This window comes from Prionailurus bengalensis, chromosome A1 (assembly GCF_016509475.1).
Source record: "Prionailurus bengalensis isolate Pbe53 chromosome A1, Fcat_Pben_1.1_paternal_pri, whole genome shotgun sequence".
NCBI classification, from domain to species: Eukaryota; Metazoa; Chordata; class Mammalia; order Carnivora; family Felidae; genus Prionailurus; species Prionailurus bengalensis.
This window is the reverse complement of record NC_057343.1, coordinates 148,125,228-148,152,522: the sequence shown is the minus strand read 5'-3', so window position 1 is coordinate 148,152,522 and position 27,295 is coordinate 148,125,228. Positions and strand designations below refer to the sequence as shown.

General features: G+C 37.5%; 1 protein-coding gene across 2 annotated transcripts in view; it reads left to right on the top strand.

Annotated features, from left to right (window-relative positions):
• Window positions 1–27,295, top strand: part of EDIL3 (EGF like repeats and discoidin domains 3) — a 422,530-nt gene that overhangs the window by 193,586 nt on the left and 201,649 nt on the right. For both annotated transcript variants that reach the window (XM_043593259.1, XM_043593258.1), the window contains one exon: window positions 5,273–5,401. In XM_043593259.1, coding sequence (XP_043449194.1) covers window positions 5,273–5,401 — 129 coding nt within the window. The remainder of the gene's footprint in view (window positions 1–5,272; window positions 5,402–27,295) is intronic.

Here is a 27,295-nt window from a genome sequence, read left to right as displayed (position 1 = left end):
GATTATTTATCAGTATGCCAAAACCTTAACATAATAACTTATTTTCCATGTAAAACAGTTGATATGTTGGACGAGGGAAAACACAAAAACAGAAAGAGAGTTTCCTGGGATCTCTAATTCTCATATGATTAGCGCATTTACCACTTGGAGAAACAAACCTAGAAAGAGTTGATATATACTTTAATTATCACTATTTAATATCAAACTACAAAACGTTTTGGCTAACAAGCAAATTCTGTGAGTTGAGACTTTCGGCTACATTTATTTTATTGCCTTTATGTACTAATTTATATATTCTGATTATTTCATCTTGCTAATGCTTTAAATGAATGTCTTTATTTACACAGGATTTGGCAAATTAGGAGAACAAGACACTTTTGATGAGATGATACAATGTTACATTTTTCTTGATTCTATATTTGCCAAAGAATTAAGATACATGTAATTATTATGCAAAAGTTTACATTTTAATGATCTGTTATTTACAATTGTAGTGGTATTACACTTGTAATACTCTTGAAGCTTAAACTCTATTAGAGATGAAAAATACTGGAACTTAATTACAGATTTAAAGAACTTGAACCTTGAAAGGTGTAGAAAAGTTACAGAAGGTATCCTAATTAATTATCTAGTGAAAAACCAAAAGAATTTGGTATCTTATAAACATAAATTTGAATGGGATTTATGCAAAAGATGTAATGGTCATCACTCATTTTGTCATACCCTTGTTTATTCAAAATTTATCCACCACCTACTATGTACATGACACTGCCCATAGAGAACTTATGGTCTAATGGGGAAAAGGGACACTCTGTCATGAGTACTCCAAAAGAGTATGTACAAGACATACACCATAAGTTTCACAGTATGGTTATTAGGGACGGACAAACAAGCAAACAAACAAAATCTCTGTGTTAGACGGAGTCAATTTTTTTCTTATCCTCATAGTGCAAGCAAGACTATATACATACAAATATGTAATTATAAAATATTACTGGGGAGATATACATATTTTTCAGTTGATTTCAAACATAGCTGAAATGGAGAATGGAGCACTGTTAGTATAGCAGAGCTTATCTATCTATATTTATAATATCTAATACACCCTGATCCATTTGCTGAAAACACTCTGAAATATTTCCGTTTAGGAAGGCTTTGGAGTCCTGCATTATTTATAGGAACATGCTTAGTGAATTCATGCTGATTCTGTTTGCATCTATCAAGATTAACATATTAATATACAGACCTTCAACATGGCAGGGAGTGTGGCTCAATAGAAAGTGCATAGATTTATAGTCAGGCAGAGTGTGTTATAATCTTGCCTCTTCCAGTTAGGCATGCCGCTTAACATCTGTGAACAAGCCTGTTTTCTGGCCTCTAAAATGAAGATATCTTCTTACAGAGCATTAGTTAGAATACTGTGTATACTTTATGTTGCTTAGCATATAAGGCACTCTAGAAAGGTTAAATCCTTGTCCCATTTACTTTACCTCATCCTCACCCTTTGAATGAAAATCATAGAATTTCTTAGAATAGGAAAAATAACAGCAGTCACAACCTCAGTTAACAGGTAATCTCTTTCTGAAACTTAGATGTCAGCTGAGGTCATGATGTTCTTTGGGTTGTAAATGAAATCAGCCCCAATGCTCTAACTCCTATCTTTTGGGAATCCCAGAGGTTGCACCAAGATTGCCAAGCAGGCTTCACCTATGCCCTCAGGAAATATCTAGTGTCTCAAACTTTAGATACCCTGTCAGCTCTGTCTTCTGCCACCTATCTCTTCTTGAATCCCCTGGGCTTCATGTGCTGTAACGTTTCTTCCTTTCCACTAGTATATGCTGGATGAATGGCACAGCCCTTTCCTCTTGATTTCCCCAAACACCACACACAGGTCTGTGCATCTAGCGGACTAAATGTAGATCTGGATGCTCCAGCAGAGACAGTTCACACAGGAGCTGTGCTAACAACTTAAACCTGAATTTTAGATGTCATGCTTTTTTACTAGCTACTTTTCTTAACATATTACAGCCTCACAGCATACTGTTTGACCCCACTCTGTCCCTCAAGTCCACTTCCAGCTCAGACTTGGAGTCTCCTGGGTTTTCTCCATCCATTCCTTAGTTCTTCCCTTTATTATGCAGAGCCATTAACTCATCCTCAACTTTGAGCCACTACTTTTCTAAGGTGTAGTAGGCTTGCAAGCTGCTGTTTGCCCCTTGTTCTTCAAAGTGACTTCCATAGACCACCCTCCATGGAATCATGGCTTTAACGGTTCCTAAGAACTGATGAAAGCCTTACTATTTCAACCTTTTTTGTTGTTGTTAATCCCTCCCTCACCCAGCTTTTTAAGAGGAAGAGAGCATAGAAAAGGTTTACTTTCTCTCAAATATAAACGACATCATGCTCTTTAACAGGCAAGAATAGCTTGATCATTTTTGGTTTTAATAACTTAAAACTGTTTTCCTCCTAATACAAATCCTTAAACCCAACTTTTCTTATATTAGGGTTTTTTTTTTTGTTTTTTTTTTTTGGTTTTGTTTGTTTGTTTGTTTTGTTTTGTTTTTAGTTTGAAAAATGACTGAATTCTTATTAGGCTTTGTTTCCTCATCTGCAAAATTGAAAGATTGGATTAGGTTATTTCCAAGGCTCCTTATTTAAAATTATATAATTCATTGAGTGTAATTACTTACGTATTTTTTTCTCTAGCAGTTATATGCATGGCTAATACTTATCAGTTAGTAAAAAAACTGTCATGGCTTTTCTTATTTTGAAGTGAACTGATGAATCAAAATTCTAAATCAATTTTTTTTTTTTCATTCTCCCTTCCCCAACGTTTCAGTCTCTAAAAAAATGTAGGTTTCGGGATCACAGACTCTTAGTTTGTGACCTATAGGCATCACTCATAGAGGTTCATTTGAGAAACATTATCTGATATTTGTGCCCTACCTTTTTTTTTAAAGGCTAATGGTAATGACAGTGACCTCATGGAGTAGCTAAGAGAAATGAAGTGATTATATATGTGAAAAGAATTTATAAATTGTAAGGTACCATCAAACGTGAATTATTTTGGGAGAGGGAAGAAGGAAAAACTGAGAAAGAAGAGGTTCTGTGACATGATTTGCATATTTTAGCAATGGAAGAAACCTGATTCCATTTGCTACAAAACAGATCATTGGTGCAGTTCTTTCTTCCTGTCTTAAACATTGGCAGTGTACCAACTGGCAGGTGTGGGTTAGTTTAATATACCACACCGCACAAAACTTAAATAAATGCATTGTTTTTAATTGATGTGAAGGTATCTGGAGAAAAATCACAGAGATACCAATTTCTTTTCACTTTTTGAAAGTTAACCCTATCAACATGATCCAGAGTTACCACAAGGTGTTGTATTTCATGCATATTCTCGTTAGATTCCACAACTGTTGAATTTCATGAAATTTTAAACTGAAAGAAACTGAGTTTCAAAGACAGTTGCTGGAGAAAGCAATTAAATTTTAGTCTTGCTTCCATGCAAGACAATGTTTCTCAACCCCTAAGTGTTTCCTGTTGGAAGCTCAAAGTGATGATGGTGAATTTCCTTTTCTATCTGTAAGTCTCTAAATGTTTTGTCCCATGCTTGAGGAGCTGTTCACTGTTGGACTCTTCCAACAGCCTAGCCTAATGGAGCTCTCTCCCAATTGCTTCAAGTTATCACTATTCTTGTGACCAACCCTGTTGCCTCCTCTCTACTCTCTGCTGAAACCACATGCTCCTTTTCTTGACTAATCTTCCTCCAGGACTCAGGCATTTACTTTGTCATACATAGTCACGCTGTTTAATTAATCTTTCTGTTCTAATCTGAACGTCTTAACTTTCTCTTTGGTGGTTTTTCTTTCACTCATGTGTTCTAGTCTTTTTAGTTAAACAAAATTTAAAAACACAAAATTAGAGACTGCTATATATTTTTCCTTGGCCTTTCTTCAACTTGCAGTGAGAGTTGATAGTTCCTTCAATGTCTCTCTTCCCTTCTTCACTATTCCTAGGCTGTATTCTGCCCTGGGTCAATTAGCATCGCTCCCAAAGAAGCAAACCATAAGACAAAATTAGAGGTACAAAAGATTTGTTGGGTGAGAATGTCTGTGATGGACAAAGGGTGAAAGAAGCAAGAGTAGGTAGGATTAGCCTTCAGACTGTGACACAAACCTGTCACTTCCAAAAGAGAAAAGAAAGGAAGGAAGGAAGATCTATTAAAAAAGCCTGGGACTGCTGTGCCACTTGAGAAAATCTCAGCCATACCAAAGGGGCACCCCAGAGTAGAGAATGTGCACTAGAGGAGCCCTGAGTTAGGCAGGACTGGCCCAGGTCCATACCTTCATAGTGCTAATAGCTGCTTTTCTCCAAGGGAGATCAGACACCACACTTCTAGTGCCTGTTAACAGGTACCAGTAACTTTGGTAAAGTCACTTTCTCAAAGCTTAAAAATGACTATCAGCCCTTTCCCCCCTATATTTGTAACTTTTGATGAGCTACTTCTTATAGACTGGTAAAAATTGTGGTTTGTAGAAGCCTGACTCACCACGAACTCCTAAATAGTCAGTAAAGGTATTGCAACCAGGTGTCCATAGTACCTTGGACTATGTGGCTACGGTCATTTGTAAGTATATGCTATTTTCACCTGCAGGTTTACAAAAGCTCTTCAGTGTTAATAACTCCAGAAACTTCCATTCAGTATTACTTTTTAAACATGCAGAAGATATTTTACAATTTGGAAACCTTAATACCGATATTTTACTTAGCGCTAATATTGTTTTTGACCCCTTAATAAGTGACAAACATTTTTCTGGGTGTTTGATACATACAAATTCTTTCTCATCTGTATCATCACCTTTTGAGATAGATTCTAATAATTCCAACATTTAACACAGGGTGAGAATGAGGTACAGAGAGGTTAGCTAAATCCTCCAAGGCCACATGGTTAGAAGGGGGCGAAACCAGGATTCAATCCCAGGCTATTAGAGCCCATATAACAACTCTATTTCCTATACCAAGAATATTCAGAAATATAAATATCTATAAATATGATATTATAGATATAGATTATATTAGATATAGATATAGGTTATATCTATATTATAGATATAGATATCTATAAATATCTATAAATATTTATAAATATCTATAAATATGTATGCAATATCTATAAAACTGTTAATTGCAAAATGTTGGCCCAGTATCTACTTTAAAGCATATGTATCATGCAGCAATTGTTTTTTTTTTTTTTTCTGCCTTTCAGGTCCCTGCATTCCTAACCCATGCCATAATGGAGGAACCTGCGAAATCAGTGAGGCTTACCGAGGGGACACGTTCATAGGTTATGTTTGTAAATGTCCTCGAGGATTTAATGGGATTCACTGTCAGCACAGTAAGTCATCCCCAGTCATTGTGCTTTTATTATTATTGATTGCAAAGTATGCAAGTCATTATCATTCTTATTGGTACTAGACTGATAGAAGCTTCCAGCAACAGAGAACCCTGAGAGTTGAATAATGCCACCTCTCTCCCACTGACTATACCACATCTCCTGCTGAGGACTCCTGGACTATGTCTCAATCCTCCCAGTGGTATATGGGCTAATAGCTTCATGGTGTCAGCCTTTTTCAATATTGTCCAGCCATACTTGCAAAGTGTTGCCTTTTATTTTAAACTATCTGCCTCTTTCTTTCACACTTGTCCTGAAGCTATATTCTTCATGCTTCCCAGATATTATTCTGTTGATTAGGTTCAGAGATACACTCATAAAAGAAAACTGCCCACCCAGCCCTCTCAGCAATCCAGTTTCCTCCTGCTTCCAATGTTGGCATTTTTAGCACAAAAATCTTTGGAAGTTCAATAAATGTATTATCTGCACTTCTCTCTTTTATCCCCGTTATTTATCCTGGGAAGTTAAACAAAATAGGACTGCTCGTGATGCTGTCTTCTTAGAAGTGTGGCTCAACAGAAATTCCAAGTGAGTGGTTGGGGGTCCTTATCTGTGGTAGGGGTGCAGCAAGCAGGGAAGCCACAGTGGATGGGATGCTGTCAGGGCAGGATCTTAGGGAGGATGTCCCATGTGAGCTGAGTCTTGGAAGAGGGAGAGGATTTTGATCAGAGGGAGGGGAATGCAAGAATGGTACCTGGTAGTAAGAGTGGGGAATGAATACATGAGCCCTAATTGTTTGAGTGATGGTTAAGACCATGGTGTTAGGAATGAGTAAGGCAAAGCTGGATATGTCATCTAGAGCCAGATTTCCAACCACCAGCAAACAACATAGAATGCCTCCTGGCTCTGCGACTGTGGGGGAAGAATGTACTTTTCTGGAGACTTGCCGTGACTGGGAATTTATAGTATAAGTTCTGTGCAAGACGGTTATAGTACGGTAGCATTTGTGCTCTTTACAACAGGCACCTAAACTGCCTATAATTATCTCTCAGAGCTCAGATCACCCACAAGGAACTGAGAGGCTACTGATTTTTCTCAGACTGGGTCCAGAATTGCCAAGGCTGATTCTCCCTTATTATAGCATTATTGCTCACCATTCACACATGAACACCTCAGAACATCCCCAGATAGACAGACATGGGAGCCCAAAGTCTTGGCTGCTTTGACATTCACTTAATCCCGTAAAGAGAACATTACTAATCTTCCTTGTTTACAAATATTTGTGATATGGTGTCAGCAGGGCCTAGAGGAAGACAGTCTGGTCACCCACTTGAGCACCTCAGTTGAGCCACTTACATCCAAACACACACTTACAGAGGAATCTTCCCTTGAAATGAGAACAGAATTTTCATAATGGGATGCTGTCAAATGTTCAGAGGCAGGAATTTCTCCCAAGGTCAGATCACCCTTCCTTTTTCTTTTCTATGCTGCAGGGCTCAAGGAGGGAGAGGGTAAGAGTATACAAGGATTCTTACTGTATTTAGAAGGCATATGTGGACCCTAATGTCACTTAAATATTTCATATTGATGAAGTCTCTAACCCTAACCTACTGCTGATATCAGTGTGAAGTTGTGGCTGGTCCTTAAACCAGAGGTCGAGAGAGTCTAAATATAAGCTCCAACTAATAATATCTATACAATGGCATAAAATTTTTTTCACATCTCTGGGTCATCTTGTTTTCTTCATATTGTGAAGAAAAATTTAGTTTCAATTACCTTTAATAGCTTGGAAGTTCCATTGAAGACATCTGGTCATCATTTGATAGTCCCAGTATAAGGGAGGTTGCCCTGGACAGGGTCCTGGAGAAGTGTCCACCTGCTTCTGACTCCCATACATGGTTAGCTATGAATTCTTTCAAGAGAACCATCAAGTTTTGAGAAATAAAGCAAACTATTCTTGCTTCCATTCTCCATGGTGGAACATCCAAGCCTTTTCTCTCCTACCTTACACTGTATTCAAATAAGCTCATTAATCTACATAATTTCTTTGAATTCCAGGGCTTATTTTGAGCACAAAGAAAATCTCTCCCTTATTGTACCTGATTCCAAACAAGACTTTAAATCCATGTTAGGAATTGCACTGGCAAGCCTGTGGCTGAGATTTTCAATTCAGAATTGGGATTTTGTGCTCTCAACAAACTAGTCACTATTCTTTGAAGTGCATCATTGTCAGAAACAACAGAGAATGGAGGGAAAAGGACTAGATTTGGATTCAGAGACCTGGATTTAGATCTGACCTTTGCAGTTATTGGTTAAGTGACCTTGAGCCAGTTGTTTGATCTTTCTGCGATTGAAGATATATAAATCAAGTAATTGAACTAGAAACAGATGGTCTTCGGTTCATGCAAGCTAGGAGAGTATTTTGACTAAATGGGTAGGTTGCTTACTGTACAAAGGTTATCAAGCCATTCTCTTCATAGATGAAACTGAAAAGGATTATATATTGGAAAAATAGATTTAGAAGTTTTGGGTTCCCTGGGAGCTTTTTCAGATAGGGGAAACAAACAAACAAACAAACAAACAAACAAAAAGCAGCAATTTAATCCCTTGTAAGAACTGCTGGGTATCTGGGTTTATTTTTCACAATGGCAATAGTTTCATGGCCCAGATGTGCTCTAGAGCCTTGCTGCTAAAAGTGTGGGGTCATGCATCAGAATTGCCTGGAAGCTTGTTAGAAATGTAGATTGTCAGGACCGCTTAACTAAGTCAGAAATCTGTTTTTTCAAAATGATCCCCAGTAGACACCCACATACACACTGAAGTTTGAGAAATTCTGCACAAGACTTTCAGTAGCTAAAAGTAATTGGCATTCAGTTATATAACACCACATTAGAGGCAAAAATACTTATTATTGTTTTTGCAAATCAAGATGATAGTGAAAGTCAATGAAAATAAGAAATGTACCAATAAAATATGAACATTTCATTTGGAAAAAGGATTGAAAATTTCTTCAGATAGCCATAAAAGGGGAGCTTATTAATTTAGTTCAATATGGCAGAATGTGAATTAAATATCTTTTGGAATATAGCTAAAGAAATTTAAGTTTCATGATACAGGAATGATAAATACATAATTAATAGACTTTAACAACTATTTTGTCAATAAGTTACAAATTAGAAAAAAGTGTTTCCAGTGACAGAATTAATAGTATCTACATATGATTTTTTAATAAATGGATTTTAGATTTTGGAGCAGTTTCAGGTTTACAGAGAAATTGAGCAGTGAGTTCCCATTTATCCCTCTACCTGCCTGTATTGTTGCCCCTATTACTAGCATTTGCATTAATAGGGCATATTTCTCATAACTGATAAAACAGTATTGATTATTTTGAACTGACATCCATAGTTTATATTAGGGTTCACTTTTTGTATTACACAGCCCTATGGATTTTGAAAAATACATAATATCATGTCTACCATAGCCTCGTAAATGGTTTCACTGACCTAAAAATCTTCTGTGCTCTGTCTAGTCATCCCTTCTTCTTTTGCCAAATCCCTGGCAAGCACTGAATTTTTTTTTTTATCTTTGTATAGTTTTGCCTTTTCCAGAATGTCATGTAGTTGGAATCCTGCAGTGTATGTGTCTGGAATAATATAGTGTGCAGCCTTTTCTGGCTAACTTCCTTCACTTAGCAATATATATGTAAGGTTCCTCCATGTCTTAATGGCTTTAAAAAAAACACTAAATAGTATTGCATTTTATAGATGTATCACTGTTTGTTTATTCATTCACCTATTAAAGAACACCTTAGTTGTTTTCAACTTTCTGGCAGTTATAAATAGTGCTGCTATAAACATTCATGTGCAGCTTTTTCTTTTGTCTTGTGTGACAGTCTTAAACTTACCAGAGTAAATACCTAAGAGTTCAATTGCTGTGTCATTTTGTAAGAGTGCATGTAAGAGTAAGGAACCTCAGGGCCACCTGGGTGGCTCAGTCAGTTAAGCATGACTCTTGATTTCAACTTAGGCCATGATCTCATGGTTCATTAGATCAAGCCCTGTTTCAGGCTTTGTGCTGAGTGTGTGGAGCCTGCTCAAGATTCCCCCCCCCCCCGCCCCTCTCCTGCATGCATGCATGCTCCCACTCTCTCTGCCCCTCCCCTGTTTGCATGCACACCCTCTCCCTCTCTGTGTCAAAATAAATAAATAAACACTTTTAAAAAAAGTAAGAAATTTCCAACTGCCTTCCACAATGGTTGTACCATTTTGCACACTTACCTGTGATGGATGAGAGTTCCAATGTTCTGTAACCCCACCAGCATTTGTTACTTTAGTGTTTTGGATTTTAGCCATTATGTGTGAATTTTTTTATCATGACAGTAGCAGAGGTTATAATTTTATAGGACTAATAATAATTAGTATTTTTATATAGAATTACCAAATTATACATGCTCTTAAAATTCCATAGAATAATGTGACATACACACATGTACATATATGTATACATATGTATATACATGCTTGTGTATGTGTGTATACATTATAAAATGTAAATTATAGGGTGAATTGAGCACCAAAATTGTCTAAAGGTTAGACTTTTGAAAGGAATTTTTACGTACACAGTTTTCTTCTGGGAGCCTCATTTGTGGCTGACTAGAAGTAATCATATTTTCTTTGTTGCCTAGTAACAAATCTAATGCCTTAGGGAAGGACGATTTCTTCATTCCCGGAACTCCTTACCACTGAAGGCATTCTGTGCATTGTTCCCTATGTGTGCACAGCTCCCAGCCTTCAATTCCTGTTAAGCATAAATTTTTGTGGTTCTTATTCTTTGAGGAACACCTAGAGCTGATCTAGGTGTTCACCAAGCCCTGAAAGAAAAAGGACTGGTTTAAAGAAATAGCCCATATTATCAGATTAGCTGAAGACAATAAGCTCTCTAGTCCCTTTTCCCACTGAAGAAGTTGGCCAGAAAAACACAGAATCTAAAACTTTCCTCCTTATATGTTATGCTAACTATTTGAAACCAGTTTGCTCTTAATTTTGCACTATTGATTAATGGATTCATACATTCAACAAATATTTATTTATTTTTATTTTTTGACTCGTATCAGATATTTATTATGACTTTATGAATAGTATTAATTCTAACCTAACATTAGAAAACACTTACCAGTAATACTGGCAATAAGGATTTCCATCTTTGAAATCAAGCGCTTATTTGTGTCACAAACCTTGGCATTGAATTCAGCAAGGAAATCAAAGTGCTTTTTAAGATCTATGGGAAAGATTGCTTCAATGACTAAAAAATGAAAGCACTTGAATTCCATGTGATCAAGATTAAAAAGGAAGTTGTATTCTGGGCAAGAAAGTTATAGATTCCAAGCTGATGCAGCATGGGCCTATGAGTCATTTTACTTTTGTAACTCAAATATTTCCCTTTTCTCAGAGTGAGCCAATGATATTTTCCATTTTGAGGATCATGTGTAATTGGGTTAATAACATATTTGGCAATTACATGTTATCTGTGTTATGTGGTACTTAGTAAACATACAGACTCTGGTTCCACGTCTCTCCATTGCATCAAAATCTTTGGTCAGTACCCTCAACATAGTTAAAAGCATCCATATGGTTTGTGGGTGTACCAGGCTAAGGACAACTCAAAGAATGGCCTTTACTCTCCAGTTTACACTGGGGGAAGCCTGCCATTAGGGGAGACTTCTGGATTAGGCCAGGGTTTTTAATGCAGCTGTCTCTAGCCCAATTGATGAATGATCAATTAGCACTTAATGGTTCTGTGCTTCAAAATTTCTATCCGATAATTCAATTTAACAAACACTCAGAACTTCACACTGTGTTATGTGCTAGAAATAACATGTCTATAAAAACTGGAATTAATAATCCTTTGTCCTAACTGAGGGTTGATGGAGGGAGATGGGTGGAGGATGGGCTAAGTCAGCGATGGATATTAAGGAGGGCACTTGTTGGGATGAGTGCTGGGTGTTATATGTAAGTGATGAATCACTAAATTCTACACCTGAAGCCAACTTTACCATCTATGTTAACTGACCAGAATTTAAATTAAAGCTTGAAGTAAAACATTACATACAAAAAAAGTAATAATCCTTTGTCCTGCTTCCCTAAACAGGATACTTGTTAGTGTTAGATGAGAGGTTTGAAAACATACTTTACATATTTTAAAGGGTTAATTATCCCTGATGGTCTAATAATTTTAAATATAATGGGGATTCCCATTGATCTTTAATTTTTCCCTTTCTCTAAAAACATTTTAATTGTAATTTTTTTAAGGAAAAAAATGAGTGGGGGCCAACGGGGAGCTCAATTCACAGCTTTATGCTTTTCTGTAAGAATTCTTGTCTTAACATCCCTGATTCTTTTTTTTTTTTTAAACGTTTATTTATTTTTGGGACAGAGAGAGACAGAGCATGAACAGGGGAGGGGCAGAGAGAGAGGGAGACACAGAATCGAAAACAGGATCCAGGCTCCGAGCCATCAGCCCAGAGCCTGATGCGGAGCTTGAACTCGCGGACCGCAAGATAGTGACCTGGTTGAAGTCGGACGCTTAACCGACTGCACCACCCAGGCGCCCCTTAACATCCCTGATTCTTATAAGTAATTATTATTTTTAAAAATTACTCTTTCTACTTTTAGCTTAATGGCCTCTTTACTTTAACTTTCCACTGAAGGATCAGTTTGCCCTAATAAAGTATTTACTTGAAAACTGTGCGGAAACTTTACCTGGAGTTATTACTGACACCTGCAAGCCATGTAACTACACTAGCTAAATCAAGACCTCTAAAGAGACTTCCAAAATAGACTTGTTTCAAACTCCAAAAGATTTTCTGACTGTGGATTGAAATTTCTAACTCTACTGCTCACCAGTGACTTTACAGGTCAGTGTTGGGCGCCTTAACTGTGTAAGCCAAAGGTTCTCAAACTTACTGTACAGCTGGGACTACAGATAAATATTCAGATTTCTCTTGCTTATCCATAGATATTCCAATTTAATATATATAATTGTGGATCCAAGTCTGTTAATAAGCACCCTCCTGAAACTGATGCAAATTATTCTGGAACACTGATTCTCAACTGTGGCTGCACATTAGAATCACTTGAGGACCTATGAAAAATACGGATGCCTGGCTCCCACCCCAGAGACTATGATTTAATTGGTCTGGAATATGGCGTTAAGAGTTTTAAAATCTCCCCAGATTATTCTAATGTACAGCCAAGGTTGGGAATCAGTGTTCTAGAACCTTATTGTGAGGAATTACTATACCTTTAAGAAACTAAGCAGAAAAATACTTAAAAAGAAGCCAAGCTTAGGGTACACAAACATAATCTCACACTAAATGTATAATCATGCAACCTTATTGAATTTTGTCATTTTCAACCATTTACAGCAAGAACTGATTGAAAGAATCAGTCCAGAGAAAGATATTGGCTTATTGTTTGTAAAATATGTTACCCCCCCCACCCAGGGGCTCCTGGGTGGCTCAGTCAGTTAAGCGTTCAACTTCGGCTTAGGTCATGATCTCACAGTCCGTGAGTTCGAGCCCCGCATCAGGTTCTGTGCTGGCAGCTCGGTGCCTGGAGCCTGCTTCACATTCCGTGTCTCCCTCTCTCTCTGACCCTCCCCCCGTTCATGCTCTGTCTCTCTCTGTCTCAAAAATAAATAAACATTAAAAAAAAAATTTAAATATGGTATCCCTTAATCTATCAGAGTTCCAAGGCATTTTAATTTTTGTGTTTTCATCCTTTTCAGGAGCCTTACAAAGAGCACTGAGATACGTATAATGGATATTTATACTATTCAAATATAGACATAATTTGTGATTTTTGCAATGAGATATTTGCATATTCACAAACTCAAAATATTTGAAAATTGCCACTTTTAATAACAGTTAAACATTTTTCCCATTGCTTATTAAAATAAATTTGTCAAGAAAACAAATCTCGACAAAAAAGATGTTAAGCAAATTTTGCTAGAAAATTATACACATGAAAGTGTTGTGTTTATACTAATAGGCCTGACCTTCTAGAACTGATTCATTCATGATTATATAAAGGATGTCCAGGAATATAGGTGGTACCACAAATACAGTTTAAAATATGTTTTTTTGCACGTAACAGGTTTCTCACCTTGGGCTCTTAACATTGATTTCTACATTCCTGTCCTGTAAACTATCATTGTCCATCCCAGTGACCCATGTAAGGCCTCATTCTCCCCTGAAGCTTTACCCAATCCTGTCAAGAAGTAATTTATTTATTTAAACATTTAATAAATATTTTGGGGGGAGCTTACTTATTATTTTGCCAGGTTGTCAACATGTGCTTAGGAAAGTATATAAGCTCCCTGACTCTGCTGCTTGGTCCCATCTTGAAAATACTGTTAACAAGTAGGCTACTTTGTCCTCTGCTGGTGGCCCTCCAGGCCCTTGAAACTGTACATGGTCTGAGGCTGTATCAGCCATTTTGATGACATTGGGATACTCTGTGTTCCTTGGGGCTGGAAAGTCATGTGACTTTTTTTCAGAGACTCACACATCCTTTTATACACACAGCTGCTCAGCCTAACAGCTCTTTCATTCAGGGTCAAACTGGCACCTGAGGGGACACCATGGCCATACCTCTCTTATTCTCATCTCTACCATTTTTCCCAGAGAGACTTTTTGCAGACTCATTTGGCTTTAATCAGTTATAAAAGCAATAGCATCTGTGCACATTGGCTCCATAAGGCTCTGAAGCCTACTCATCCAACAGATATATGTTAACTCCTTGCTCTGTGCCAAGCACTGTTATGGACACTAGGATACAGCACTGATCCAAAACAACCAAGTCGCTGGTATCATAGGACTTCCATTCTAATGGGGAAATGGGTAATAAAAACTATGGTACATACATTTACCATATGGCCCAGCAATTGCCCTCTTGGGCATTTATCCCAGAGAAATGAAAACTTGAGTTCACACAAAAATATATAAGTGGTTGTTCTTAGGAGCTTTATGGATAATAGCTAAAAATAGGATCAGCCAAGATGTTCTTCAACAGGTGAATGGTTAAACCAACAGTGGTACATACATTACTCAGCAATAAAGGGGAAGCAACTGCGGACACATCCAATAACTTAGATAAATCTCCAGGAAATTAAGCTGAGTGAAAAAATGCCAGTCCCAAGAGAATACATACTAGATGATTCTAATTATATAACCTTTGTGAAATAGCAAGCATTTAGAAACAAAGGACAGATAGTAGTTTTCAAGTGTTAGAGAAGAAGGGAGGGGGATGGATGTGCTTATAAAAGGATATGAGGTATTTTCGTGGTTTTTGGAACTCTTTAGTATGTTGACTGGGATGATAGATGCACAAACTTACATATGTGATAAAACTGTATAGAATTACTTACATTTAAACAAATGAGTAGAAGCAAAACTGGAGAAATAGGGATAAGACTGATGTAGTAATGTCAATATTTTAGTTGTGATTTTATATTATGGTTTTGCAAAATGTTAACCGTTAACCATTGAGAGGAACTGGGTAAAATGTACGTGGGATTTCTTTGTATTTTTTATTTTTCTTTTTTTTACAGATGGATGTGAATTTACAATTATGTCAACAAAAATTTCAATTAAAATGATTAATGTAGCACTATATAATATCAAGTATTGATGCATATTATAAGGATAAAGACAAAGAGCAGAGGTGTTTGAGTGCTATTTTAAAGCATGGCCAAGGAAGTTTTCTCCCAGCAGCTAACTTTTCTGTGGAGGCTGTAAATGAAGTTAGGGGGTTAAGCAAGTTAACAGAGAATAGTAAATGCTAGAGTCTTAAGAAGGGTATATACCTGGAGTATGGTGAATAATGAGGAGACGGGTGGAAAAGAGGCCTGAGAGGTAGTCAAGGGTCAGAATATGTAGGGCCTGATAAGCCAGAGGAAGGACTTTTTACTTTATTTATAATTGTGAAAGGGCATCTTTGGAGGGTGAAGAGCAATAAAAAGTATGCTAACTAACTTCTGTTTGGAGAGTACCTCTGGCTGTTGATGAACAGGCTGTGTTGGAGGCAAGAGTGGAACAGCTGAGACCAGCTGGGAGATGATGGTGGCTTGGACTGAGGTGGTAATGAGGACATGGGTAGAACTAAACAGTGTTCAGATTTGGAAACTGGTTTGAAGTGGATTCCACTAGGATCATAAATATTTGTTTTTTGCTAGTGAATTTCAGTAACATTATAACTTTTTTCACTTAAATTTTGCCATAGACTGGGGCTGTATAATACACTGTTACATTTTCCAGTATGCAATATTATTGACATTTGTTTCTAGCTTTTAACAGCATCATTAGCATAGAATCTAAACTTTTAAAGATGAAAAAAGATGTGTAGTACAAACACACATATAATCAATGCCTTTAATATACATGATGTTACTTAAGATAATAAATTTTCAAATTTTGGTATTCTTTTTTTAATTTTTTTTTCAACATTTTTTATTTATTTTTGGGACAGAGAGAGACAGAGCATGAACGGGGGAGGGGCAGATAGAGAGGGAGACACAGAATCGGAAACAGGCTCCAGGCTCCGAGCCATCAGAGCCTGATGCGGGGCTCGAACTCACGGACTGCGAGATCGTGACCTGGATGAAGTTGGACGCTTAACCGACTGCGCCACCCAGGTGCCCCATCAAATCTTGGTATTCTTAAAGGACTCATAAGATTGGTTGTCTTTACATGTATTTATCTTTCACATTAGCTAAGTCATAATGGTCGGATTCAGTATATTTTAAAGAAAACATAATAGAAGTGATATGTAAATCATCACTAATATAATTACATACTAAAATATAATACTGATTCTGAAAAAGAGGACATCATTGGTAAATCTGGAAATCACAGTTGCATTGAGTGGATATTTACTAACATCAGCCTTTAAAATGTATCTTGATTGATTTTGCTCTCACAGTTCCCGGTTGATTTTGCAATCATGCCATAGCCTATAAGCTTAGAAAAATTTAAGGCAATATATGCCTTGGAAATAAATTATCCTTGGATATTCAGGAAGTTATAATCATTTTATAAGATAACATCTTAAACGAGAACATTTCTAAATGTAACTTCTTCCCCTCAACCATATATAAAAAAGGGTCCTTTTAGTGATAAGTAAATGATTTGCTTGTGACTCTTTCCAAATAAAATGAGTATAGTTTATTTATTGATTTATTTTTAAATGTTTATTTATTTTGAGAGAAAAAGAGAGAGCAAGTGTGAGCAGGGGAGGGGCAGAGAGAGAATCCCAAGCTGGCTCCGTGCTGTCTGCACAGAGCCTGATGTGGGGCTTCATCTCATGACTGGATCATGACCTGGGATCTCACAACTATGAGATCATGATCTGAGCCGAAATCAAGAGTTGGGTGCTTAACTGACTAATCCACCCAGGTACCCCTGAGTATAGTTTATTGAAAGAAGGATGGCATGAAGCAGGTTGAGAATTCACTGTAGAGGAGACCCAAGCTTTGATTTCTTATATGTTGTTAACAAGTCATATCAACTTGAACCAATGATTATGCTGAGCCTTGGCTTCCTCATGCGTAAAATGGAAATAACTGGACCCTTAGCCTTCTTTTAGGTCCAGATTGATGATATACAGGCAATTTAAAGTATACAATGTTACATACAATTAGAAGTTCTATACCTTCATAAACATGACTGGTTTTCAAAATACTTTTTCCTTAATTATGGTAAAAGAAATTGGGACTAAAATAAAACTAAAGTAAATACTGATTTTTATCTGAGCTAAATTTGCAGCAGAGAGGATGGGAACAATAGATGTCTCGATTTAAAAAGTAAAGTCTTGGGGCGCCTGGGTGGCTCAGTCGGTTAAGCGTCCGACTTCAGCCAGGTCACGATCTCGCGGTCCATGAGTTCGAGCCCCACGTCGGGCTCTGGGCTGATGGCTCAGAGCCTGGAGCCTGTTTCCGATTCTGTGTCTCCCTCTCTCTCTGGCCCTCCCCGTTCATGCTCTGTCTCTCTCTGTCTCGAAAATAAATAAAAAACATTAAAAATTTTAAAAATAAAATAAAATAAAAAGTAAAGTCTTGGGCACCTGCATGGCTCAATTGGTTAAGCATCTGACTTTGGCTCAGGTCATGGTCTCATGGTTTGTGGGTTCGAGCTCTGCGACAAGCTCTGTGCTGACAGCTCAGAGCCTGAAGCCTGCTTTGGATTCTGTGTCTCCCTCTCTCTCTGCCCCTCCCCCACTCACACTCTGTCTCTGAAAAATAAACGTTCAAAAAATTTAAATAAATAAATAAATAAAGCAAAGTCTTGTAATCAAGAGTGTGTATCTTCTTAATAGCTGGGGTGAGAGAGAGGTAAATAAGGAAGGGGGTGGAGGGAAGGAGGGAGAATGGGTGAGAGAAAGAGAGAGAGAGAGACAGGGAGAGAGAGAGAATGAAAACATGTCAGTGCTATTTTTCCAATTGTTTGGTTTTCAGTGAAACTCCTTAGAAGATTTGTCTGTACTCAGTGTCTCCTGTATGCTCTGTGATTACTTAAAGACCAAAATATCCAGATTCTGATCACTTCCTACACTTCCACTTTTTTCTCTATGGCACTATGATCCATTATTATGTACTCAAATGATTGTGCTATCTCTACATTTGTCTCTAGTGTATTTCTTTTTTTTTTTTAATTTTTTTTTAACGTTTATTTATTTTTGGGACAGAGAGAGACAGAGCATGAACAGGGGAGGGGCAGAGAGAGAGGGAGACACAGAATCGGAAACAGGCTCCGGGCTCTGAGCCATCAGCCCAGAGCCCGACGCGGGGCTCGAACTCCCGGACCGCGAGATCGTGACCTGGCTGAAGTCGGACGCTTAACCGACTGCGCCACCCAGGCGCCCCACTCTAGTGTATTTCTAAAACAACAGCCAAAGTGATCCTCTTAAAACACAACTCATATTAGGGCATTTCTGGGTACAACACCACCCTCACACACACACACACACACACACACACACACGCGTTTCCTACTTCACTTGGAGTAGAATCCAACCTCATATAGCAACCAAGAGACCAACGTGTTCTGTTCCTGCCATCTTGGATCTTCCCAACCATGTTCCATCATGCTGATTCCACTTGGGTCACACCATTTTCCTTGCTCTCTGCAAACATGCCAAAGCTGCTTCCAGTGTGGGGACTTTTCATTTGTGTTCACGTAAGCCTCTCCTTCCTAGATAACCATGAGGCTTGCTCCCTTTCTTATCAGATCTTTGCACAAGTGATATTCTCAGAGTGTTCTTCTCCAACCAGCTTGAATAAAATGTGGTATTGTAAAACCTTCCTTCACCTTCTCTCTAATCCCCATTCATCATATTATCATTTATTTTTTAGAACTCCACACCACCTGACATATTATGTATTTACTTTTTATTATTTGTATCTCCTCTGGAAAGTAAGCTTCCTAAGAGTGGAGACTCGATTCGTTTACTTGTTCCTCTTTTTCAATGCCTGAGAAGCTCATAGTAGGTGCTCAATAAATATTTGTTAAATAAGTGAATAACTGCAACTTTAATCTGTTAACCAATCTACCGTTAATGTATCGTCTACTAATATCTGTCTTCCATAATGTTGGGCTTTGTGAAGATAAAAAACAAACAAACAAGCTCTGCAAAACAGTGTATGCCTCCAATAGCTTATGAAGTTACTGTGGATAAACACACTCCTTCATCTTAATGAAAGTCCTGTGACCAAATAAGTTTGGGAACACTGTACATTTTTTTCCTCCTTTTGGAGATGGTCAGTGTTCATTAACTTCTTGAAAGCTCTGGTGAGCCCTGGAGTATATAAAAAATGATAGATTAATAATTGGTACATGATTTTAAAATCTTGTTTAAATTTGCTCAACTCGATTACCTGGAAAACATGGGAGTGGGAGAGCAAGAATAGCATTGAAAGCTCAGACGGAAACTTTCAACTTTAGGCAAAAGAGAGAGGATGGTTGAAATTAAAGTGAGGTAGAGATGTGAGAAGGTGTGGGGCTCAAGTGAACGGTAAATATGGAAGTGGCAGCTGGGGTGAGGTTGAAAATTAATTCAGGGATCCTTTTCATCTGTTCATATGCTCATTTTAATGCATCAACACAAAAGGAGGAAAGTCGACCCACACATACTTGTCTATAAGCATTGATTCAGCACCTAAAATTCTCCCCAGAAATAGTGAGTAGTTTAGTGTTGCCTTGCTCCGGTGACTTCCCTTGTCTGAGAGATGGAGGGATGAGCAGTGCTTCCCATCAAGATTATTGAGAGAGCCATTTGCCACTTTTGTTTCTAGACTCTGTGCCATTATTTGTGGTTTGCAGTCAGCCCACTCTTTGCCTTCAAGTCACTTTTGTTCATATACATTCTTACCAGCTCAGTCCATTATCTGCTGCCTTCTCCCAGTTGTGTATGCTTTAATGCTGCCTCTCTTCAGACTGAAAAGAGGTCCTTGGTGAGCTACATTCTCACAGCCTAGGCAGTGAATCCTTCAAGAGTAATATGGTAAGACAGGAGCCAGCAGCACTCATGAGAGTGCTTCTGGGAGAAATGGGTCCTCAGAACCTGTAGTCACACACAAAAGGTAAGCACAGTAGATGGTGGTTATGCCACACATCAGACAACTCTGAATATGCTCTTTCCGGACTGGTGCCAATTGTATAGCTGCTTTCTTTATAGAATTCAACATCATCTGGTAGGTAAAGGTATGAGAATAGTTAACTGCAAAGATCTTGCATTTGCCTTTCCACGTGCATATTAGACTATAAAGGCCTTGAGGGCAGGGGTCTAGCTATATGTCTTCTTTGCTAGCCTTTGCACAATAAGAGACACAGAGACACATTTAGGGCCAACAGCTCCGTAAGTTGAACCTTATCATTTGCCAAAACCTGGCCCTGAACTAACTTCCCTACTTTTTTTTTCCATATTCTTTTAATACCACATCGCCCACTTAGCCACTTGTTCTTTTTCCTTTGTGTCCCTTGATTGCCCATTGTGCTGCTTTTACCAATGTGCTTTCCCTGACAGGGAGAACTTTCCTTTATGGCTCATCTATAAGACCAGGTGCACATCCTCCAGAAGCCCCTTCACGATTTCCACTCCTGTAAGCAAGAAAGCCACGCTACTTTCTACCTTGATTGACAGTTATTTCTCCATTTGGTTTACCTTCTTTTGTATTTATTTGTGTATTTCTCATCACTCTGGGTAGCTTAAAGACAATGTCCACCTGAGTCATCGCGGATTCCTGATCATAACCTAGAATCGTGCCTTGCAGATTGCAGATATTCAAAATACAGTTGATAAATGAATGACTAGTAAGAGCTCAGCAAACACTTGCTTATTGTTTGACTACCAAAACAGAAACCTAGAGAAAACCATGGGGAATTGCAACAGAGACAATTGCAATCATTCTGTCTCTTGAACTAGACCTGTTGGGGTTATTTGACCTAATTTGGAAGAATTATGTGCTTATTTTACATACCAATTTATCCCTTAAATCTAGTAGGTTTACAATAAATATGTGTTGAATGAATGACAAGATGCCTAATATCAGGGTATTATTTATACATTTTATATAATCTCGGGGAAGTACATACTTCTTTTTTCTGAGGTACAGTTTTGCTCGGTATTATCAGGTACTGAGAACTACAGAAGCTATTTTGCTTATCTGACATAGACAAACTTAATGTTCAAATCCAGTAAGTATTCCATCCTAGGATCATGTTATTCCCATTCTACTATATGCTTTTAGATATCTCTTTTTATTTTTAACTTCCTTAATGTGTAGAGATTTTACTGCAAGCTGTTTCAACTGCTTTTGGGGGAAAATCAGAGTATATATTAAAAATAAATAATATTCCAAATTCTTCTCAATTGCCTCTGCATATACAATGAGAACAACAAACACAGTACAACATGTCCAACGGTAAAGATAAATCCCTCAAGGCCAGCTTCAGGGTCCAAATCATCCTTTTGTGGAGGTTGGGAAATTACTCCAAATTTCTATGGAGCTATATAAATGACTCATCATATTTGAATAGAGTAGCCCATGGAGTCCACTTCGAAGTTGATAAGATACCATTTTTGTGACAATACTATGCTAGCATTTTTCAGAATTGTTTTTTGTCTCTTCACTTAGGATAAAATTCATTGTATATTTGCAAATCTATACACATGGATTTTAATTTTAGTTGTGGTTTCTTTTTCCTGTTGTTGCTGTTGGGTTTCATGTGTTTTTTTTCTTGTTTTTGTTTTTGTTTTTTGCTGAAATTTGCCATGTGCCTTTTTCTCTCTGTAAAAGATGACAATGTCCATGTTAATGCATTACTGCCAACATTACCATAATTATATAGCTGGGTTGACTCAGGATGACTGTTATCTCTGGTTAATCTTTTAAGTCTGGACTTAAAAGTTTCTGGACTATCAATTGCCTTTTTATTTTTATTTTTTTAATTTTTTTAACGTTTATTTATTTTTTTGAGACAGAGAGAGACAGAGCATGAACGGGGGAGGGTCAGAGAGAGGGAGACACAGAATCCGAAACAGGCTCCAGGCTCTGAGCTGTCAGCACAGAGCCCGACGCGGGGCTCAAACTCACGGACCGCGAGATCATGACCTGAGCCAAAGTTGGCCGCCCAACTGACTGAGCCACCCAGGCGCCCCTCAATTGCCTTTTTAAATTATAAACTCATTTAAGGCTTTTAGTATATTTTTTCCTGGATGGCCTCATGTATCAAAAACTAAACAAATGTGAAATTGTTTTATTTCTTTGGAGTAGTTTAACTCCTAATTGGCTCTATTTTTAATTGATATATCATGCTCATAGGAAACATAATTTATTTCAATTTTTCTGAGGATAGTCTTCTAAGAGTGTAAATGATATTTTTATCTGAGAACATAGTCTTTTTCTCTTTCAGGGCAATTGAATTGAAGGAAAATATTTATTGCCAGCTATCTTTCTGCTGTAGTTTATGACCTGCCATTCTCAAATGGTTCAGAGAATATATTTTAAATGAACCTCCTGGCCATTTTCTGTTTTTCAGAGACTTTGGACATGATTTGGTTTTGTCATTCAAAAGTACAGTCACACTTTAAGGTTCAAATTTCTTGCCCAACTTTTATTTGAAAGCTTTCTCACGTACAGAACTCGGGAGTCTTGGTGGATTTAAAAGTAGACTGTCTTGTTTCCTTAAATATTTCCTTTTAAAAAACATGATTGATATTAAGTGCATTATTACTGTTAAAGGAAAAAGGGACCATGGGAGATCAGAAAGAAATAAAACACTAAGTTTTTCCTTTATTATTTGTAATGACTTCTTGTATGCAATTATATACACACTGGTGATTTCACACCTGCCTGGACATGTCCAAAAACAAGAGGCTATGACTGAAACTGCAGTATGGAGCAAGGGCAAGGAGTTGTTTGATCAGCAGACTATACTTTTAGGATATGGCAGGGAAAGTGTGTGCATTTCCTGTGGGCCCGATGTGAACCTCTCAAAACCAAGCAGCTGTGTTATCTTAGGAGAGATGGAGCCCAAGGACAAAGGCCAGAGAATCTCCCTGGCTCACCAGAGTGGTGGTCCCCAGGGAACCAAGAGGCAGAGGATAGTGACCTGTCAGAGAAGGCGGCTGAGACAAGGCATTTCTCAGAAATGAGCTGTCTTCAGAAAACCCACAAAATTGCCCCAGGAGACAATGAACCCACAGTGGTACATTCAACACATCCATTAGTCACCAGTGTCACCTTTCAACCTGACCATCAAGGAAGACTTTCCTCTTGTCTACTCTATGAAGGCACGGATGGGGCAAGGAGTTGATGGGCACAAAGAAGCTTGCGCACCCGCCTTCAAGATCTAGGTTTCCCCTTCTAGGCCATGCTCAAGGTATTCAGGCCCACAGGATACCATGTCCAAATGACACCAAGCTGACTTCCAGGGCCTATCTGGGCCTCTTCTTCATATCTGCCCTGTTGTGGATGAACTGTGTTACTATTGTGCACACCCTTCAGCTAAGTGATAGGCCATAGAATAGCTGTCTACTGGACGAAGAGGATGTTCGGGCTGGGTTACCCATTAACAAGGGTGGACTGAAAGCCCTTTTCCCCAGGGTCCTCACATTGTTTTAGGAAACTCTGAGGTATCTGTGAGCTCTAAATATAAACCTAGTCCTTCACATTATTAGAAATGTAGGAGAATACACACACATATAGACACACACAAACACACCTGCACACACACACAATTTCATGATTTATTAACCTTATTTATAACTTTTAAATATTTACACGTGTAAAAGAGTTGCCCTTTTGCCCAGGCCCTGCTAGTCTTAGGAGAGGGCCTGCTCTTTCCTTGCTTTCCTTTCGTTTTCCTGTCCTTTTATTTCCTTTCCTTCCCCTAATCTGGGGAAGAAATTTCCAAAGTGGATATGATTATGGATTTTTAGATGCTATAAGACTGAACTTAGTTTTGTATGTAAAATGTAAATGACTGTTTGTTTGTTAACTGAAAGTAAGCTAAGAAATTTTTCTTACCTAAAGGTAAACAGGAAAACTGTGGAAGCAATGCTTCAAGATTTGATTCAATGATAGGGAGAAATAAATATCTAGTATTAGGAAAGGGTGTTTTGTTTTACGTATTGTATACTGGGAAACTCTTTGGTTAATGAAGAACCCAGTGTTCATTTTTTGGTTTGGGTGAATCATTCCCTTATATTCAGTCACCCTGTGATCTGAGTGTCTGGCAAATATATAGGCTTGAATATATAACTTTAGTAATACCAAACCCAGTTTTTAAAAAGGCATTTGTCCTTAAGCTAGCCTGAAAAATGTTTGGTATTTTTTTTCTCCTTAACTTAGAAATACTTCATTGTATGTGAAAGGTTGAGGGGCACCTGGGTGGCTCAGTGAGTTAAGTGTCCGACTTCAGCTTAGGTCATGATCTCACAGTTTGTGGGTTCGAGCCCTGCATTGGGCTCTGTGTTGACAGCTCAGATCCTGGAGCCAGCAATGGATTCTCTGTCTCTCTCTCTCTTCTGCCCCTCGCCTGCTTATGCTCTCTCTCTCAAAAATAAACATTAAAAAAAAGGATTGAAATAACAAAAAATCTAATTCTGTTAACCGTTATGATGCTTTAGGAGTTGTAAATAGAGTATGATTTGATGCTTAAAAACAAATGGGACATATGTTAAATCCCCAGATCCATCCTCGTGGACACTTTACTTGTAGTGTAATTGTTTTCCTGTTGAGGTGCATACACCTTATAAGAGTGCAGGGAAAATCTTCCGATGCATGCAAAGAAAATTAGAGAATTTACTTTTATATTTATTTGTTAACAATTACGCATATTAATTTTACTACTATTTGCCACATAGATTGAGAAGGTACCTCACTGCATTTGTTTGTCAGAAGGACACTAGTACAGAGGTTCATAGGGAAAAGTACGAGTTCTACAAAGCAACATACTTCTCGCAGCGTGCAACTGCTGTGTTATGTTTTTTGGAGTGGTTCCTATAAAACTTTATTTATGGATGCTGAAATTCGAATTTTATATAATTTTCCTTTTAAACCATTAAAAAATGTAAAAACCATTCGTAGGCTGCAGGCCACACAAAACACAGGTGGCAGGTCTGATTTGGCCTCCATAATTCACAGACCTCTGCCTTAGTGGAAATTTAAGCCAAGTTTTCTAGGCATTTGTAAGACAACTATTTGAACCATCTCAAGGAAGTTAAGAATCTCAGCTTTTTGGCCTTGATAGACCTCAGAATTGAGCTTTCTCCTCCTGCACGTGGGTTGACAAACAGCAGCACATAATCCTTTGGCTCTTTTCTTTGATTTTTTCAATTTAAATTCAAGTTAGTTAACATACAGTGTAGTCTTGGCTTCAGGAGTAGCACCCAATGATTCATCTCTTATATATGACATCCAGTGCTCATCCCAACAAGTGCCCCCCTTAATGCCCATCACCCACCTCCCCTCCAGCAACCCTCAGTTTATTCTCTGTATTTAACGGTCTCTTATGGTTTGCCTCTCTGTTTTTATCTTATTTTTCCTTCCCTTCCCTTACGATCATCTGTTGTGTTTCTCAAATTCCACATATGAGTAAAATTATATGATACCTGCCTTTCTCTGACTGACTTAGCATAATACCGTCTAGTTCCATCCACGTTGATTAACCCTCACCAAACCACACTGGGCTGAAAAAAAAATTATGCAGAGAAATGTCAGATTGGAGAAAATACTGATAATGCAAGAAGAGAGGAAAATGGCAGCCAGCAATTCTTCTCCTAATATGAGCTAAGCACAAAACATGAGATAAAGCAGTGTTAAATTGATCACATCCAACAGGAGGTTAGCCTCCTAAATTGAAATTATCAACATGATATATACTATATTTTTACTTCCACCATTATGTTTATGAACTCACCCAGAGTGAGTACAATGTTTCAGGATATTAATGATAATATGAAGCCATCACAATAAGGAAGATGCTTTAAAAATGTTTATTGCAACATTTTCTCATTATTTTTAAAATTTACATTTTCTATATGCATTTTAAAATGTACACAATATGTTCATTTAGTAATACTTGTATATAACCTACAAATACTTAACCAGACATTTATTGCGAGTACATACCACAATTAAAATTTTACTGATAGAAACATATGATTGAGAATTTTGAGACCATGGTTAGAAAGGACTAGAGAATATTTAACATTTTTGAAAGAAAAAATGTACTTAAACATATGAGCTCGTGTAAACTTGAACTTGTAAGAGTAATCAACAAATGAATGTCTTACATTTATGTTCACTCATTTCTTCTGCTTCTACCTAACCCAAAAGACACTGTTTCCTACCTACAGATTTGCTGTCTACTTATGATTATTGAGACAATATGAAACCTCAATGAGAGAAATTTGTGCACCCTAGGAGAAACACTTGTGCCAATGTCTGTACCCTGGCTTTCATATAGTGATTTACTATGAGCTAAGTCATAAATGCACTGTTTATTTATAACAGATAGCTAGTTGCCTTTTAACTTTTTCTGTTAATGGAAGTTTCTACCCATTAATTTGTATTGCAGAGTGGCATAAAGTGGATCTCTGGAGATGCCCGTGGCTAAAATGTTTCCACTTGGTTGGGCATGTACAGGCAAGGGGGATGTCATTAAAATATAATAAAAGTGTACATTGTTTCTTTTTATTGTTCTGTTTGTTCTTTTGTTATAGGCACCACAGGGGAAGTTTTTATGCATTTTGTAATAAATGAGTTGGAGGGGATATAAAATGACTGTAGATATTTGGGGGAATAGATTATGATTATTAGATCAATACCTTCTATACTAAGAATGAAACTGAAATGCACAAGCACAGAATGACAGGATGAATTACTTGACCTGAAGGTTTCAAAAATTAAGGTAAACAACTTGTTACAGAGAATGGAGAATTTATCACAAAAATACATTTTTTTCGAAGTAATGGTTTTCTACACATCTGAGGATAAAAGTTTCAGGACATAAAACCAAATATTTTTATATTTATGTATTCTTCTATTTTTATTCAGTTTTACCATGTAATTGAGGGATAAATAGCAAATAGATGCAAAGCTTACTTTATAATAAGGCAGTACTATGCACTACATAACTATGGAATATAAATGTATTTTGTATATGCTAGAAGCACTTTAGAATTATGTTTTAGTAATCGATGTTTTTCTGTTTTGACGTTCTGAATGCTCTTTCATCTCTCAGGTATTCTATTTTGTAGCATAATTCAGGGCATGTCTCTGAGAGAAAGCTGACATATTTAGATATGTATGAGTGCAGCTGAATTTTTGCATGTTTTG